This window comes from Mustelus asterias, chromosome 20, assembly GCF_964213995.1.
Source record: "Mustelus asterias chromosome 20, sMusAst1.hap1.1, whole genome shotgun sequence".
In the NCBI taxonomy this organism is placed as follows: domain Eukaryota; kingdom Metazoa; phylum Chordata; class Chondrichthyes; order Carcharhiniformes; family Triakidae; genus Mustelus; species Mustelus asterias.
Genome location: NC_135820.1, coordinates 77,309,162 through 77,326,699, shown reverse-complemented (window position 1 = coordinate 77,326,699; position 17,538 = coordinate 77,309,162). Strand labels below are relative to the sequence as shown.

General features: G+C 43.5%; 1 protein-coding gene across 1 annotated transcript in view; it reads left to right on the top strand.

Annotated features, from left to right (window-relative positions):
- The window catches only part of eif2s2 (eukaryotic translation initiation factor 2, subunit 2 beta), a 66,306-nt gene that overhangs the window by 13,351 nt on the left and 35,417 nt on the right, over window positions 1–17,538 (top strand). The window contains exons 2-3 of the mRNA XM_078236895.1: window positions 2,088–2,271; window positions 12,841–12,935. Coding sequence (XP_078093021.1) covers window positions 2,088–2,271; window positions 12,841–12,935 — 279 coding nt within the window. The remainder of the gene's footprint in view (window positions 1–2,087; window positions 2,272–12,840; window positions 12,936–17,538) is intronic.

Below are 17,538 nucleotides of genomic sequence, written 5' to 3'. Positions count from 1 at the left end.
TGGCAGCTTGTTCCAGGCACTCACCACTCTGCGTGAAAAACTCCCCGTGCACATCTCCCTTAAACTTTCCTCCTCTCGCATTGAACCTGTGCCCCCTTGTAATTGACACTTCCACCCTGGGGAAAAGCCTCTGATTCTCTCCATCGTGTCTATGCCTATATCAGGTCTCCTTTCAGTCTCCGTCTTTCCAGTGAAAACAATCATCGTTTATTCAACCTCTCCTCAGAACCGGGCTGCATCCTGGTGAAACTTCTTTGCACTCTCTCCAAAGCTTCCACGTCCTTTTGGTAGTGGTGACCAGAACTACACGCAATACTCCAAATGCAGCCTAACCAAGGTTTTATATAGCTGCAACATGATTTCCCAGCTCCTGTACTCAATGCCCCGGCTGATGAAGGCAAGCATGTCATGTGCTTTCTTAATCACCTTGGCCACTGTGTTGTCACTTTTTAGAGAACTGTAGAATTGCACTCCCAGATCCCTCTGTTAATATTCCTTAGGGTTCTGCCATTTACAGTATAATTCACACCTAAATTTGATCCTCCAAAATGCATCACCTCACGTTTCTCCAATCTACCTATATCCTGTTGTATTCTGACAATCGACGGCACTATCAGCAACTCCACCAATCTTTGTCATCCGCAAACTTACCAATCAGACCCCCCACATTTTCCTCCAGATCATTTATATATACTACAAACAACAGGGGTCCCAGCGCTGATCCCTGCAGAACACCACTGGCTACAGATTTCCATTCTGAAAAACACCCATTGCTACTTTCTTGTCTTCTATAACCAAGCCAGTTCAGTATCCATCTAGCCAGCCCACCCCGAATCCCATGTGATTTTAGTTTTTGTACGAGTCTGCCATGTGGACCTTGTCAAACCCCTTACTAAGGTCCATATAAACTACATCCACAGCCCTTTCCTCATCAATTATCTTTGTCACCTCTTCAAAAAACTCAATCGGTGAGACATGACCATCTCCATATAAAACCATGCTGCCTGTCACTAACTAGTCCATTTTCTTCCAAATGTGCATATATCCTGCCCCTCAATATCTTATCCAAAGCTTCCCCATCACTGACATCAGGCTCACTGGCCTATAATTAGTTGGATTTTAACCCACAAGGGATCCCGTATACTGTGTAGCTGTGTCTTTGTTATCCTGTGGGGGGGTTGAGCACTATGGTGCCATGTGATCATGGCTTTATCCTGAGATCCCCCACTCTTTCTAGTATCCTTCCATTATCCATACAAAAGGAGATGACGACGACTATTACAGAACCAGTTGTATGAGTATTTGCTGGTCTTTTATGTATGTATATGTGGAATAATGATCAAACTGTACTAGATTTTGGGGATTTGTAAAATAGAAAATCTTCAAAGGATTAATTAAAAAAGAATGGTGCCATGCAGATTTCAAATTATGCTTTCTTATTGTACTAGTTCAAAATATGTTGAGTTTTTTTTAAAGCCTCCAATATTGCCTTTCATGCTTCCATAGAAGTTTTTCATCTTGTGGTTGTGTACCATATGGTGCTTGAATATGGCTTGAAAAATCCATTTAGTAGTTTCTATCAGTTTTGTGCTTGTCCCTCTAATATTTCTCATTTGTGTTAATTTTGTAACCCTGCAACCATCCTCTGAAAGTTGAAGGCCATTGAGTGAGCACTCAGTGAGATTACTTGGCACTCCAGGAATGATACTAATGTCAGGGCAAGAACATTGATTAGAACAAAATGATGCACTGTTTTTGTAATGCTTTTAACATTTCTAAAATTCTTTTAATTTTGCACTATAGCCCTTAACATAGTACTTAATGATTGGAAGCTACCATCCAGTGCATTAATGATCTAGTTGCTTGTATTAATTAAAATAGCTTGCTTTGACTTTAAATTTCAACACGTGTATTTAAGAAAATCATTCTGTGCTTGGTGCAAAACAAAAAATATTTTGCAGTAGCACAGCATTTGCTTTGTACCATGCGCTTTTCTTCTGAAAATGAATTGGGGTGAATTGATAATATAACTTGTAAATTTTCCAACTGCTGTATCTGATGCAATGTCTGATATCTTCCCTGAACAGATGATTTTCGATCCCACGATGACCAAGAAGAAGAAGAAAAAGAAGAAGCCTTTCATGCTGGAAGAAGATGGCGTTGAACAACAGACAGAGGAGATGCCAGCAATAGAGTCCAAGGAAGCTATAATATCAGAGAGTGTGGAGGAGAAGATTCCAGAGATAGATGAAGAGGACAACAAGAAGAAAGGTAGGTTTGTAACCCAGTAATTTTTTTAACTGGATGTTATGGAGAGGAGGGGGTTAATTCAAACATCCTTGTTTTTTGCTCTCTGCCCCTATCCATAAGAAGAAAGGTATTTTGATTTCCCCTTTTATAAGTGGTGGTTTTTTTCCCAATTTTGTTTTGAGGTGATCCAATTTCTATCAATAATACCACAAACTCGGGTTAGTTTATTGGCACACAATCAGCACAGAAGGAAGGTAGCAATATTACCTCCTTTTCACTCGTACAGTAAAAGAGGATAGATAGATTTAGAGGTCTTGTTTTGAGTTCAGAATCAAAAGTCCAATGGTGAATTCCTTCACGAGGTCAACAGGCCGAACTGATGCTTTATAATTTACTTTTCCAGTGGAGTTGTCTTGTGCGATAAGATCGGCACCTAGAGATGAATTATTCTTGGACGTGTGGAGATGATAGTATATAAGTTCCAATAGAAAGGGGTTGTGGGAAGGGGGATTTCCTAACCTGCTTAGTAGCTGTAAGATGGCAGACTGATTTGCAGTACAGCAAGACAGTATAACTGATTTGTCCAGCTTGGGAGTGAGGGGGGGTTTTATTTCACACAGTTCCCACCTTCCCACTTTGGCTTTAACAAAGGGTCTATAAAATAATGAGGGGCATAGATCAGCTAGATAGATAGTCAATATCTTTTCCCAAAGGTAGGGGAGTCTAAAACTAGAGGGCATAGGTTTAAGGTGAGAGGGGAGAGATACAGAAGGGTCCAGAAGGGCAATTTTTTTCACGCACAGGAACAAGCTGCCAGAGGTAGTAGTAGAGGCGGGTACCATGTTGTCTTTTAAAAAGCATTTAGACAGTTACATGGGTACGATGGGTATAGAGGGATATGGGCCAAATGCGGACAATTGGGATTAGCTTCGCGGTTTAAAAAAAAAAAAGGGCGGCATGGACAAGTTGGGCCGAAGGGCCTGTTTCCATGCTGTAAGCCTCTATGACTCTATTCCTTTGTCTGGGTTCCTGAGATTGCTAATGTCCCAATCATTCTTGTCCTAGTAGACTCCGGTGGTCAGGCCTAGCTTGTGAGGTGTACATGTCCTTGAATTTAGTCTCTGAGCCCACAGGTGGTTAGCTTTTCATCAGAGATAATGAGGTGCTAGGTGATGCAATATGCAAATAGCTCTTATTGTTTGAAGGTCACAGGCAAACATGGCTTCAGCTATTTTAAAATATAATCGTTCAGGTTTGAAATTTTAGAAAGCAGCTACGAGGATATATTTTCCAGAAGTGTGTAGCGAGATTTTAGCCCAATTGCATGGAATTCAGTTCAGGAAACCTAACTCTCACTGACTAGGTCCTGGAGCTGAGCTGAAACTTGTCCGTTTTGAGATGTTTCATTATTGCTCCAGGGTTTGGGGTCCTGTCTTGAGTTTTTAGAAGTATGAGGTTCCTGAAGGGAGCAGCCTCTTTTCACACTAGATTCTGTAAGATAATTGTCAAGTCCTTCCTGACATCCTCAACATCAAAACTCATTCTCCAAATATTTAAACATACTGAAAACATTGGCTCTTGTGGGCGGCGCAGTGGTTAGCACTGCTTCCTCACAGTGCCGGGGCCCTGGTTCAGTTCTCGGCTTGGGTCACTGTGCGGAGTCTGCATGTTCTCCCCGTGTCTGCGTGGGTTTCCTCCCACGGTCTGAAAGACGTGCTGGTTGGGTGCATTGACCATGCTAAATTCTCCCTCAGTGTACCCGAATAGGCCCCGGAGTGTGGCGACTAGGGGATTTTCACAGTAGTTTCATTGCAGTGTTGATGTAAGCCTACTTGTGAAACTAATAAATAAACTTTAAAACCTTTTCCCCTCCAAAAATTCTGTCTTTAATGGCCTGAGATAGAGTTCCATATGTTCTGAGTTCCTTGTGACTTGAGACAGCCAGTCAGTGTGAACAGTTAGGACCTGGACTGGCAGCTATTGGGGTGGGATAACTAAAAAAGATGTTGCAAACTGAATTAATATAAAATGCTTTAAAGGTCCTTGAGTCTATTCAAGGTTACTGAAGCAATGGAGTGATAGTAAATGTGGTAAGATGCCATCCAATTTCTGCTCTGCGACCCAGAAAGACCTTTGTTTTTTCCTGAACTGCGATGGTAGTTGCCGTGCAAAGGATCATGTTGCGAACAGATACTGAAATCCACATTGGCACACACAATTGATTTGTTTTGAGTGGTGGTGTGGCTACAGTAGATGATGCTGCACCAAAAAAATGAAGCTTTGCTTAGTTATGGCTTCAGGAGTTTATTAATACCAATTGTTTTCTATTTGGTGCAGCTGGGTTCTGACTCTTATCAGCCTTGCAACATGTCTTTAATTGCTTCAGAATCTGATACTTAGCTTTTTTTTTAATGAAAAAGAGCTGTTCAGTTTGATTTCCTTGAGGTATAATCTGCTACCCATTAGTTAGCAGGATAAATGCTTCTTTCATCTGAATGGAGTTTTTGTTCAGAGACAGTGAATAGAGAGGAGAGTGAGCGTAGGTTTTTTTTACAACAGTGGTGAAAGTCAATGTGCTTTGTAATCGAGCCCAATGTCCAGTCAGCTTAATGACCATTTGAAAGACCGGGTGCTTTCTGGTGATTTAGATGAAAGTCAAATTGCCTGACCATCAGTATTTTCTGCAATTGCTATTTGTTCTATTTAAATATTCCATGAGGTAATTCTTTGGACTCTGGAATAGTTCCTACAGATTGGAGGGTAGCTAATGTAAGCCCGCTATTCAAAAAGGGAGGTAAAGAGAACACAGGCAACAATGGACCAGTGAGTCTAACGTCAGTACTGGGGAAGTTGAAGTCTGTTATCAAGGATTTCATAACTCAACATTTGGAAGGCAGTGGTATAATCAGACAAAGCCAGCATGGATTTACAAAAGGGAAATCATGCTTGATGAATCTACTGGAATTGTTTGAGGATGTAACTAGTAGAGATAACAAAGGAGAACCAGTGGATGTGGTTTAGAAACATAGAAACATGGAAAAACTACAGCACAAAACAGGCCCTTCGGCCCCACAAGTTGTGCCGAACATATCCCTACCTTCTAGGCCTACCTATAACCCTCCATCCTATCAAGTCCCATGTACTCATCCAGGAGTCTCTTAAAAGACCCTATTGAGTTTGCCTCCACCACCACTGACGGCAGCCGATTCCACTCGCCCACCACCCTCTGAGTGAAAAACTTCCCCCTAACATCTCCCCTGTACCTACCCCCCAGCATCTTAAACCTGTGTCCTCTCGTAGCAGCCATTTCCACCCTGGGAAAAAGCCTCCGAGAGTCCACCCAATCTATGCCTCTCAACATCTTATATACCTCTATTAGGTCTCCTCTCATCCTACGTCTCTCCAAGGAGAAAAGACCGAGCTCCCTATCCTCATAAGGCATGCCACTCAATCCTGGCAACATCCTTGTAAATCTCCTCTGCACCCTTTCAATCTTTTCCACATCCTTCCTGTAATGAGGCGACCAGAACTGAGCATAGTACTCCAAGTGGAGTCTGACGAGGGTCTTATATAGCTGCATCATTATCCCCAGGCTCCTAAACTCAATCCCTCGATTGATAAAGGCCAGCACACCATACGCCTTCTTAACCACCTCCTCCACCTGCGGGGCCGATTTTAGAGTCCTATGGACCCGGACCCCAAGGTCCTTCTGATCCTCTACAGTACTAAGAGTCTTTCCCTTTATATTGTACTCCTTCATCCCATTTGACCTGCCAAAATGGACCACGACGCATTTATCTGGGTTGAAGTCCATCTGCCACTTGTCCGCCCAGTCTTGCATCCTATCTATGTCCCTCTGTAACTTCTGACATCCCTCCAGACTATCCACAACCCCCCCAACCTTCATGTCATCGGCAAACTTACCAACCCATCCCTCCACTTCCTCATCCAGGTCATTTGTGAAAATGACAAACAGCAAGGGTCCCAGAACAGATCCCTGGGGCACACCACTGGTGACCGACCTCCATTTAGAAAAAGACCCATCTATACCCACTCTCTGCCTCCTTTGGGCAAGCCAGTTCTTGATCCACAGGGCAGCAGCCCCTTGGATCCTATGCCCTCTCACTTTTTCTAGAAGCCTTGCATGGAGGACCTTATCGAACGTCTTGCTAAAATCCATATAAACCACATCTACCGCTTTCCCTTCGTCAATGTGTTTCGTCACATTTTCGAAGAACTCCACCAGGCTCGTAAGGTCTATTTAGACTTTCAGAAGGCTTTTGACAAGCTCTCACATAACAGACTACTATGTAAAGTTAAAGCACATGGGATTGCAGGTAATGTCTTGGGATGGATAGAAAGCTGGTTAGCAGATAGGAAGCAAAGAGTTGGCATAAATGGGCCTTTTTCTGATTGGCAGACAGTGACTAGTTCAACAGGCATCAGTGCTAGGACCCCAACTGTTCATATTATATATTAATGATTTGGAAGAGGGAACTGAATGTATTATTCACAAATTTTCAGATGATACAAAGTTGGGTGGGAGGGTGAGCTTGTGAGGAGGATGCAGAGGTGCTCCAGCATGATTTGGACAGGCTGAGCATGTGGGCATCTGCATGGCAGATGCAGTATAATGTGAATAAATGTGAGTTATCCACTTTGGTAGCAATAATAGGAAGACAGATTATTACTTGAATAAGTGTAAGTTGAGAGAGGTGGATACTCAACGAGACCTTGGTGTTCTCATGCATCAGTCACTGAAAGTAAGCGCGCTGGTACAGCAGGAAGTAAAGAAAGCAAATGGTATGTTGGCCTTCATAGCAAGAGGATTTGAGGATAGGGATGTCTTGCTGCAATTGTATAGGGTGTTGGTGAGGCCACACCTGGAGTATTGTGTGCAGTTTTGATGTCCTTATCTGAGAAATTATGTCTTTGCTATAGCAGGCGTACAGCGAAGATTTACCAGTTTGATCCCTGGGATGGCAGGTCTATCGTATGAGGAGAGACTAAGTCGGTCAGGATTATATTCACTGAAGTTTAGAAGAGTGAGGGTTCTCATAGAAACTTATAAAATTCTAACAGGGCTAGGCAGGGTAGATTCAGAAAGAATGTTCCCAATGGTGGGGGAGTCATAGTTTGAGGATAAGGGGTAAACCTTTTAGAATTGAGGTGAGGAGAAATTTCTTCACCCAGAGGGTGGTGAATGTGTGGAATTCACTACCACAGAACGTAGTTGAGGCCAAAACATTGTTGGATTTCAAGAAGAAGTTAAATATAGCTCTAGGGGCTAAAGGGATCAAGGGATATGGGAGGAAAGGGGGATCAGGATATTGAACGCGATGATCAGCCATGATCAAAATGAATGGTGGTGCAGGCCCGAAGGGCTGAATGGCCTCCTCCTACTTCTAGTTTCTGTTTGTATATAATGTGGTGGAGTAATAAAGTATTTTTGAAAATTCATCTGACCCCATTCACCTGGTATATACCTAGGAGTCCAATTTGCTGTAAATCTATTGTGGTCGAGCAGCATTTTTACAATTTGTTTATGGGTTGTGATTGTCGCTGGCTAGACTAGCATTTATTGCCCTGTCCTAGTTGCCCTTCAGAAGTTGGTGAGCTGCCTCCTTGAACCACTGCAGTCTCTGAGGTGTAGGCACACCCAGAGTGTCATTGGGGAGGAAGTTCTAGGATTTTGATCCAGTGACAATGAAGGAACGATGATAAATTTCCAAGTCTGGATGGTGAGTAACTTGCAGGGAACCTCCAGGTACTGGTGTTCCCAGGGCTCTGCTGTTCTTGTCCTTCTACATAATAGTGGTCATGTGTTTGGAAGATGCTGTCCAAGGAATCTTGGTGAGTCCCTGCAGTGTTTTTGTTGATGGTATACACTGCTTCCACCGTTTGTTGGTGATGGAGGGAGAAGGTAGCAATCAGGCAGGTTGCTTTGTCCTGAATTATATTAAGCTTCTTGAGTATTGTTGGAGCTGCACTCATAAAATCCCTACAGTGCAGGAGGAGGCCATTCAGCCCATCGAGCCTGCACCAACAACGATCCCACCCAGGCCCTATCCCTGTAACACCGCATATTTACCCTGCTAATCCCCCTGACACTAAGGGACAATTTAGCATGGCCAATCCACCTAACCTGCAGACCTTTGAACTCATCCAGGCAAATGGAGAGTATTCCATTACACTGCTGACTTGTGCCTTGTAGATGATGGACACATTTTGAGGTCAGGAAGTGAGTTACCCACCGCAGGATTCCTAGACTTTGACCTGCTCTGGTAGCCATAGTATGGCTAGCCCAGTTCAGTTTCTGGTCAGTGGGAAACCCCAGTAAGGGGCTTCAGTGCCAGTCGTGCCATTGAATGTCATGGGGTGATGGTTAGATTCTCTCTTGTTGGGGATGGTTATTGCCTGGCACTTGTGTTTAAAGTTTATTTATTAGTCACAAATAGGCTTACATTCACACTGAAATGAAGTTATTTTGAAAATCCCCTAGTCACCACATTCTGGTGCCTGTTTGGGTACACTGGCCATGCTAAATTCTTCCTCAGTGTACCTAACCAGCATGTCATTCAGATTATGGGAGGAAACCAAAGCACCAGGAGGAAACCCACGCAGACATGGGGAGAACGTGCAGACTCCACACAGACAGTGACCCAAGCTGGGAATTGAACCCGGGTCCCTGGCGCTGTGAAGCAGCAGTGCTAGCTAGCCATTGTGCCACCCTGGTGTGAATGTTACTAGCCACTTGTCAGCCAAAGCCTGGATATTGTCCAGGGCCTGCTGCATTTTGACATGAACTGCTTCAGTATCAGAGGAGTTGTGAATGGTGCTGAACATTGTGCATCTGCGAACACCCCTGCTTCTGACCTTGATAAAAGAAAGTAATTGAAGCAGCTGAAGATGGTTGAGCCTAGGACACTCCCCTGAGGAACTCCTGCAGTGATGTCCTGGAGCTGAGATGATTGACCTCCAACCACTACAGCCATCTTCCTTTGTGCCAGGTATAATGCCAACCAGTGGATAGTTTTTCCCCTGATTCCATTGATCAAGTTTTTCTGGGGCTCCTTGATATCATACTTGGTCAAATGCTGCCTTGATGTCAAGGGCAGTCGCTCTTACTTCATCTCTGGCATCCAGCTCCATGTTTGAACCAAGGCTGTAGAGGATTTTCACAGTAGCTTCATTACAGTGTGAATATAAGCTTACTTGTGACTAATGAACTTTAAAAACTTTAATGAGGTCAGGAGTTGAGACACCCTGGCAGACCCCAACTGAGCATCTGTGAGTAGGTTATTGCTGCTTGATAGCAATGTTGATGACCCCTTCCATCACTTTGCTGATGAGGGTAGACTGATGAGGTGGTAGTTGGCCATGTTGGATTTGTCCTGTTGTGTACAGGACATACCTGGGCAATTTTTCACATTGTTGGGTAGACGCCAGTGTTATAACTGTATCGGAACAGCTTGGCTAGGGCTACAGCAAGTTCAGGAGCACAAGTTTTCAGGATTGTTGCAGGAATATTGTCAGGGCCCAAAGCTTTTGCAGTATCCAGTGCCTTCAGCCATATCTTGATATCATGTGGAGCAAATCAAATTGGTTGAAGACTGGCATCTGTGATACTAGGGACCTCTGGAGGAGCCTGAGATGGATCATCCACTTGACACTTCTGGTTGAAGATTATTGTGAATGCATGGAAGTTCTGGATTCCTCCATCAGAGGATGGGGATATTTGTGAAACCACCTCCTCCAGTGAGTTGTTTAATTGTCCACCACCATTCCTAGCTGGATGTGGCAGGACTGCAGAGCTTGGGTCCGATTCATTGATTGTGGGATTGCTTAGTTTTGTTTGTATTTGCTGCTAATGCTGTTTGTCATGTCAGTAGTCCTGTGTTGTAGCTTCATCAGGTTGACACCTCATTTTTAGGTATGCCTGGTGTTGTTCCTGACATGCCCTCCTGCACTCCTCATTGAACCAGGGTTGATCCCCTGGCTTGGTGTAATGGTAGAGTGGGGGATATGCAGGGCTATGAGGTTACAGATTGTGGGTGAGTACAATTCTGCTGTTGTTGACAGCTCAGTGCCCAATAGATGCCCAACCTTGAGTTGCTATATTTGTTTGAAGTCTATCTCATTTAGCACAGTGGTAGAGCCCCACAATATGATGGAGGATATCCTCAATGTGAAGACTTGTCTCCACAAGGACTGTGCGGTGCTCACTCCTGCCTGATCTTGTCATATACAGGTGCATCTGTGCCAGGTAGGTTGGTGAGGATGAGGTCAAGTATGCTTTTCCCTCTTGTTGGTTCCCTCACCACCTGCTGCAGTCCCAGTCTAGCAGCGATGTCCTTTAGGACCCGGCCAGTTCGGTTTGTGGTGCTGCTGCTGAACCACTCTTGCTGATGGATATTGAAGTCCCCCACCTAGACTGTATTCTGCACCCTTGCCACCCTCAGTGCTTCCTCCAAGTTCCCTGCTGCCATCAGACTTTTGAATGGACCTACTTTGCATTAAGTTGACCTTTCTCTACACCCTAGCTATAACTATAGCACTACATTCTGCACACTCTCCTTTCCTTCTCTATGGACGGTATGCTTTGTTTACTAAAGTGACAAATCAAGTGGTGTTCGACATGGAGGAGTACTGATTCATCAGCTGAGGGGGCTCGGTACACGGTAATCAGCAGGAGGTTTCCTTGCCCATGTTTAATCAGGTTTCATGGGACCCACGATCAATGTTGAGGACTCCCAGGAGAAATCTCTCCCAACTGTATGCCACTGTGCTGCCACCTCTGCTGGTGAGATAGCACATACCCAAGAATGGTGATGGTGGTGTCTGGGACATTATCTGTAAGGTATGATTTGGTGAGTATGACTGGATCAGGCTGTTGCTTGACTAGCCTGTGGGATAGCTCTCCCAATTTTGGTACAAGCCCCAGATGTTTGTAAGGAGGACTTTGCAGGATCCACGGGGTTGGGTTTGCCATTGTCACTTAGTGTCTAGGTCGATGCCGGGTGCTCAGTCCGGTTTCATTCTTTGTTTTCTTTGTAGTGGTTGGATACAACTGAGTGGCTTGCTAGGCCATTTCAGAGGACATTTAAGAGTCAGCCACATTGCTGTACCTAGTGACAGAGGTTTCAACAACAGAGATCCGTGACATGCTCCATTTAGTGTTAGAAAAACAAGACAGCTTTATATTAATTTATATGGTCCACAAAGATTTTATACAGTAACATTTCTGTTACCTGGCACTCTGCCAACCGGGATTTTCTATTAACCCGAACTCTGCAGTTATCTGCTTTGATTGAAAATGTTACTCATTGGTAATAATTACCAACTGTTTGTCCTCACTCCAGTCTTGGCCTCTCAATTGTTCTGTGGCATCATCTCCCCTTGGCGCTGCTCACTCGATTTGCACGCTCCTGCAGCACTCAAGACCTCAACACCTGCGTCATCATCTTGGAGCTTTCTCATTTCAGTTAAAACATCTTGCATCTCAGTTGGCCAAATATTTGATTAACCAGCATCCCCTATTCCCAGAGCATGCCAAAAATCAGAGATTTTCCAGCAATAAATTTGGTTGAGTAAATTAATGCCCAAACAGAATTCCAGTAAGTTGTATGAGTGCCAGAAAATGTGTAGCAAGTATCGTTGCCCAGATAATATTGTGGTGTCTAATGAAAGAGATTCTGTTCTGAGCTGCGGCTTTGCATCATTCGCACAGCAAGGTGTATTCAGAACACAGTAGCAACATTGAGGCTACTTCAATTATTACCACAAAGATCACACACAAACAAAGGTAAAGTCACTATAAAATTTGGGATGTCCATGTATCCCAGCACATGATTCTGGGGATTACCATTGACCAGATTTGAACTGGACTAGCCATATCAATAATATGGCTCCCGGAGCAGGTCAAAGGCTAGGAATCCTGCAGCGAATAATTCACTTCTTTGGGCAGCATCTTCCAAACCCACGACCACTATCATCCAGAAGGACCAAAGCAGCAGACATCCAGAACACCAGTACCTGGAGGTTCACTCCAAGCCACTCACCATCCTGACTTGAAAATATATCACTGTCGCTGGGTCAAAATCCTGGGATTCTTGCCCTAATGGCACTGTTGGTGTATCTACACCTCAGCGACTGCAGCAGTTCCGGTAAGCAGCTCACTACCACCTTCTGAAGGGCAAGTAGGGGTGGGCAATAAATGCTGACACAGCCAGCGATGTCCACATCCCATAAATGAATTTTTAAAAATAATCATCTTGTGTCAAATGAAGAAATTTTATGAATAACTTGATGCCAGGTAGGATAACCTATAAAACTACATGGTCTCGCCTTGCAACAGACTTTTAGGTTGGTTGCATAGCGTTTTCCTAATATTTCCTAAAAACACATCTTGTAAATGACTTTCTAAAGAATCAATGTTTCAGCCTAGCCAATCCCTGAGGATTTAGATTAGGGCTGATCGGCTCTCAACACTGGGTTAGAACTTTGGGTAGTTCGGCTTTAAATATAAGGCTAGCCACAAATGAAAATTGATTTTTTTTAAATATTGTGTATGTATATATTTTGTCAAAGATGCGACAGATGATTTAGATGACTTGGACTTCTTCAATCAAAAGAAGAAAAAGAAAAAACCCAAGAAGCCTATTGGGATTGACAATGGTGTAAAGGTTAGTAAACAAGGGACACAATTGGACCCTTTGGGGCTTGGGAAAGTTCTTGCCAATCTTTTTACTTCCAAAACAAAGATTAGCAACAATGTAATTTTTTCAACTATTAGCCTAAGATGCAAGTTGTAACATGTTTGTAGGTTGGCACCTTGCTTTCCAGATGTTCTTCCCATTGGGACTTTTTTATTCATTCACAGGATGTGGGTGTTGCTGACAAGGCCAGGACTTATTGCCTCTCGCTAATTACCCCATGAGAAAGAGCTGCCTTCTTGCACCACTGCAGCCTGTGGGCTTCAGTGCTGTTTGGTTGGAAGCTTCAGGGCTTTGATCCAGTGATGAAGGTGGAACTGTGATGTATCCCCAAGTCCGGATGGTGTGTTACTTGAGGTGTTGATGTTTCCTTACAGCTGCTTCACTTATCTTGCAGCTTTCTTTCCTGTTAACCCGTGTATAATGAAGCAAAAATTTAAGATTGTAATCTTGCTGCATGTGGTACTGAGCAAAGGCTGAAAGCCAGCTTTGCCCTTGGTCAGCTAATCACAGCTTGGACAGTGTTGGCAATTCAGTGGGCCTCGTTGCCTTTTGCATATTGACATGGAGATGGGTGGAGGTTTTCCTCTTCAGTGACTTTTGTTGGAAGGTGTGTGTCTGTGGACAGAGCAAGGACAGGATTCTGCTTGATAATCCAGGCCCCAGATTGGGTGTCATATGAAATATGCTCTCTTGGGAAAAGTTCGTTGTTCGAATCCGCACCTCAGAAGTGAAATTAGAATATGTAAATGCTTGGGGTTATGGGGATAGGACCTAAATGGAGTTGTGGTCGGTGCAGACTCGATGGGCTGAATGGCCTCCTTCTGCATTGTAGGATTCTATGTAAACCTCACTATTTCCCCAACAAAGATAGGGTTAATTTTACAAGAGAATAGAAAAATTGTCTTGATCAATTTCTATCTCCTTTTTGGAGTGATGTTTTATTCTGATTTGTGTCTCTCTTTTAGTCATTCTTTCGATATTCAAGTGAAAGCTAACTCAAGTTTGCCCAACCTCTCCTCCATAACTAATACCCTCCAAACCAGGCAACACCCTGGTAAACCTTTTCTGTACCCTCTCCAAAGTCTCCAATCTTGGGATGTACAGATGGTGGGCACACTTAAGGAGTTGGGAAGTGAGTTGCTCGCCGCAGAATTCCCAGTCCCTGACCGGCTCTTGTAACCACAGTATTTACATCGTTAGTCGAGTCCAGTTTCTGGTAATCCCAGGATTTTGATAGTGGGGGATTCAGCGATGGCAATCTGTGCAGTTTTGGTGTCCTTATCTGAGGAAGGATGTCCTTGCTATTGAGGGAGTGCAGCGAAGGTTTACCAGGCTGATTCCCGAGGGGGCAGGTCTGTCATATGAGAAGAGACTAAATCGGTTAAGATTATATTCACTGGAGTTTAGAAGCGTGAGAGGGGATCTCATAGAAAATTAAAACTCTTAACAGGGTTAGGAAGGATAGATTCAGAAAGAATGTTCCCAATGGTGGGGGAGTCCAGAACTAGGGGTCATTGTTTGGGGATAAGGGGTAAACCTTTTAGAACTGAGGTGAGGAGAAATTTCTTCACCCAGAGGGTGGTGAATGTGTAGAATTCACTACCACAGAATGTAGTTGAGGCCAAAACATTCTGATTGCAAGAAGTAATTAGATATAACTCTAGGGGCTAAAGGGATAGGGAATTTGATGATCAGCCATGATAAATGAATGGCGGAGCGGGTTTGAAGAGCCGAATGGCCTACTCCTGCTTCTTGTTTCTGATGCCATTGAATGTCCAAGTGTATGGTTACCTTAACTCAGGAAAAAGGTTCAGACCATAGAGAGGGTGCAAAACAGATTCACTATGATGACAACAGCTGCAGTGTCATTTTGAGTAGTATGTTCCTATAAGCCTTTCCTCCTATATAATTGTTAGGTGTCTGCTAAGGGTTCAGAACATGTGCAGCTTTTGGAGGGCTTTTATGTCTGCAAGACCTGTTTTACTTGTGCTATAACTATTACTGTTTCACTGTTCTGCATTACTGTTACTGTTAAATTTTGTTACCTTATGTCAAGAAGATCATTTAAAACACATTCCACATTTTATTGTAGTCAAGTTATCACACCAATAAGAATAGACTTAACATGAGAAACCAGGGTTCTTCATCGAGCAAATAAAGTTAAGCGTGGTCTAATAGAGGTGTTTGAAAATTCCGAGGGTGCTGAGAAAGTGAATCAATAAACTTATAACAAAAGAAATCAAGAGAGAGGTTAAAATATAAGACCTTAAGACATAGGAGCAGAATTTGGTCCATCGAGTCTGCTCCACCATTCAATCATGGCTGATATTTTTCTCATCCCCATTCTCCTGCCTTTTCCCCATAACCCCTGACCCCCTTATTAATCAAGAACCTATCTATCTCTGCCTTAAAGACACTCAATGACCTGGCCTCCACAGCTGTCTGCAGCAAAGAGTTCCACAGATTCACCACTCTCTGGCTGAAGAAACTGCCCCCTCATCTCTGTTTTAAAGGATTGTCCCTTTACCCTGAGGTTGTACCCTCTGGTTCTAGTTTTTCCGACTAGTGGAAACATCCTCTCCACGTCCACTCTATCCAGGCCTCGCAGTATCCCGTAAGTTTCAATAAAATCCCCCCTCATCCTTGTTCACTCCAACGGGTACAGACCCAGAGTCCTCAACCGCTCTTCATATGGCAAGCTCTTCATTCCAGGGATCATTCTTGTGAACCTCCTCTGGACCCTTTCCAAGGCCAGCACATCCTTCCTTAGATATGGGGCCCAAAACTGTTCACAATATTCCAAATGGGGTCTGATCAGAGCCTTATACAGCCTCTGACGTACATCCCTGCTCTTGTATTCTAGCCCTCTCGACATGAATGCTAACATTGCATTTGCCTTCCTAACTGCCGACTGAACCTGCATGTTAACCTTAAGAGAATACTGGACAGTGAAAAAAGTTACCTCCAATTGCAACGGGATCTTGATCAATTGGGCCAGTGGGCTGATGAATGGCAGATGGAGTTTAATTTGGATAAATGTGAGATGATGCACATTTATCTAATGTGCATTAGATAAATGTGCCAGGGAAGGACTTAGTTAATGGTAAGGCATTGGGGAGAGTTACAGAACAAAGAGATCTAGGGGTACATGTTCATAGCTCCTTGAAAGTGGAGTCACAGTGGACAGCATGGCGAAGAAGGCATTCGGCATGCTTGGTTTCATCGGTCAGAATATTGAATACAGGAGTTGGATGTCTTGTTGAAGTTGTACAAGACATTGGTGAGGCCACACTTGGAATACTGTGTACAGTTCTGGTCACCCTATTATAGAAAGGATATTAAACTAGAAAGAGTGCAGAAAAGATTTACTAGGATGCTACCAGGACTTGATGGATTGAGTTATAAGGAGAGGCTGGATAGACTGGGACTTTTTTCTCTGGAGCGTAGAAGGCTGAGGGGTGATCTTATAGAGGTCTATAAAATGATGAGGGGCACAGATCAGCTAGATAGTCAATATCTTTTCCCAAAGGTAGGGGAGTCTAAAATTAGAGGGCATAGGTTTAAGGTGAGAGGGGAGAGATGCAAAAGGGTCCAGAGGGGTAATTTTTTCACAGAGGGTGGTGTGTGTCTGGAACAAGCTGCCAGAGGTAGTAGTAGAGGTGGGTGCAATTTTACCTTTTAAAAAGCATTTGGACAGTTACATGGGTACAATGAGTATAGAGGGATATGGGCCAAATGTGGGCAATTGGGATTAACTTAGGGGTTTGAAAAAGGACAGCATGGACAAGTTGGGCCAAAGGGTCTGTTTCCATGCTGTAAACCTCTATGACTCTATAACAATGACTCCCAAGTCCCTTTGTGTTTCTGATTTCCTAAGCCTTTTCCCATTTAGAAAATAGCCTATGCCTCCATTCCCCTTTCCAAAGTGCATAACCTCACACTTTTCCACATTGTATTCCATCTGCCACTTTGCCCACTCTCCTAACCTGTCCAAGTCCTTCTGCTGCCCCCCTGCTTCCTCAATACTACCTGCCCCTCTACATATCTTTGTATCATCTGCAAACTTAGCAATATATAGGTTTATAGCTTTAGAAATCATGCATTTTACCAGAAATGAAATTGAATTAATAGCCTCCCTAAGAGAATGAGATGAATGATTGAAAAATAAATATTGGGGATCAGGGCTAGAGGAAAGAAAACTGAGGAATGGGACCAAGTGGATACTTTTTTGGAAACTGAATGGCTCCTTTATTTTAAATTTCTATGGCTCTGCTTTGAATAGTTTTGTTTTGCTGAAGGGTTTGTTGTGGAATTTTTTGGCTTTGTGAAGCAGGCAAATGTTTTGATTGCATCTGCCGTGAGAAGTAATTGATCATTTGCACGTTCTTGGCACAGTCATATTTGAGTTGTTAGCAATCCAGGTTGAAGACTGAAAATAACTAGTTCGTGATTTCCGATATAATCTAGTTGGCTTGGGAAACAAGGGATCATCAGATCTATCGTGTTTGCCAATCATTCAGCGGGTCACAGATAGATCCTCCTGCCTGTAGGAAGTTGCTTGAGGTGGAGA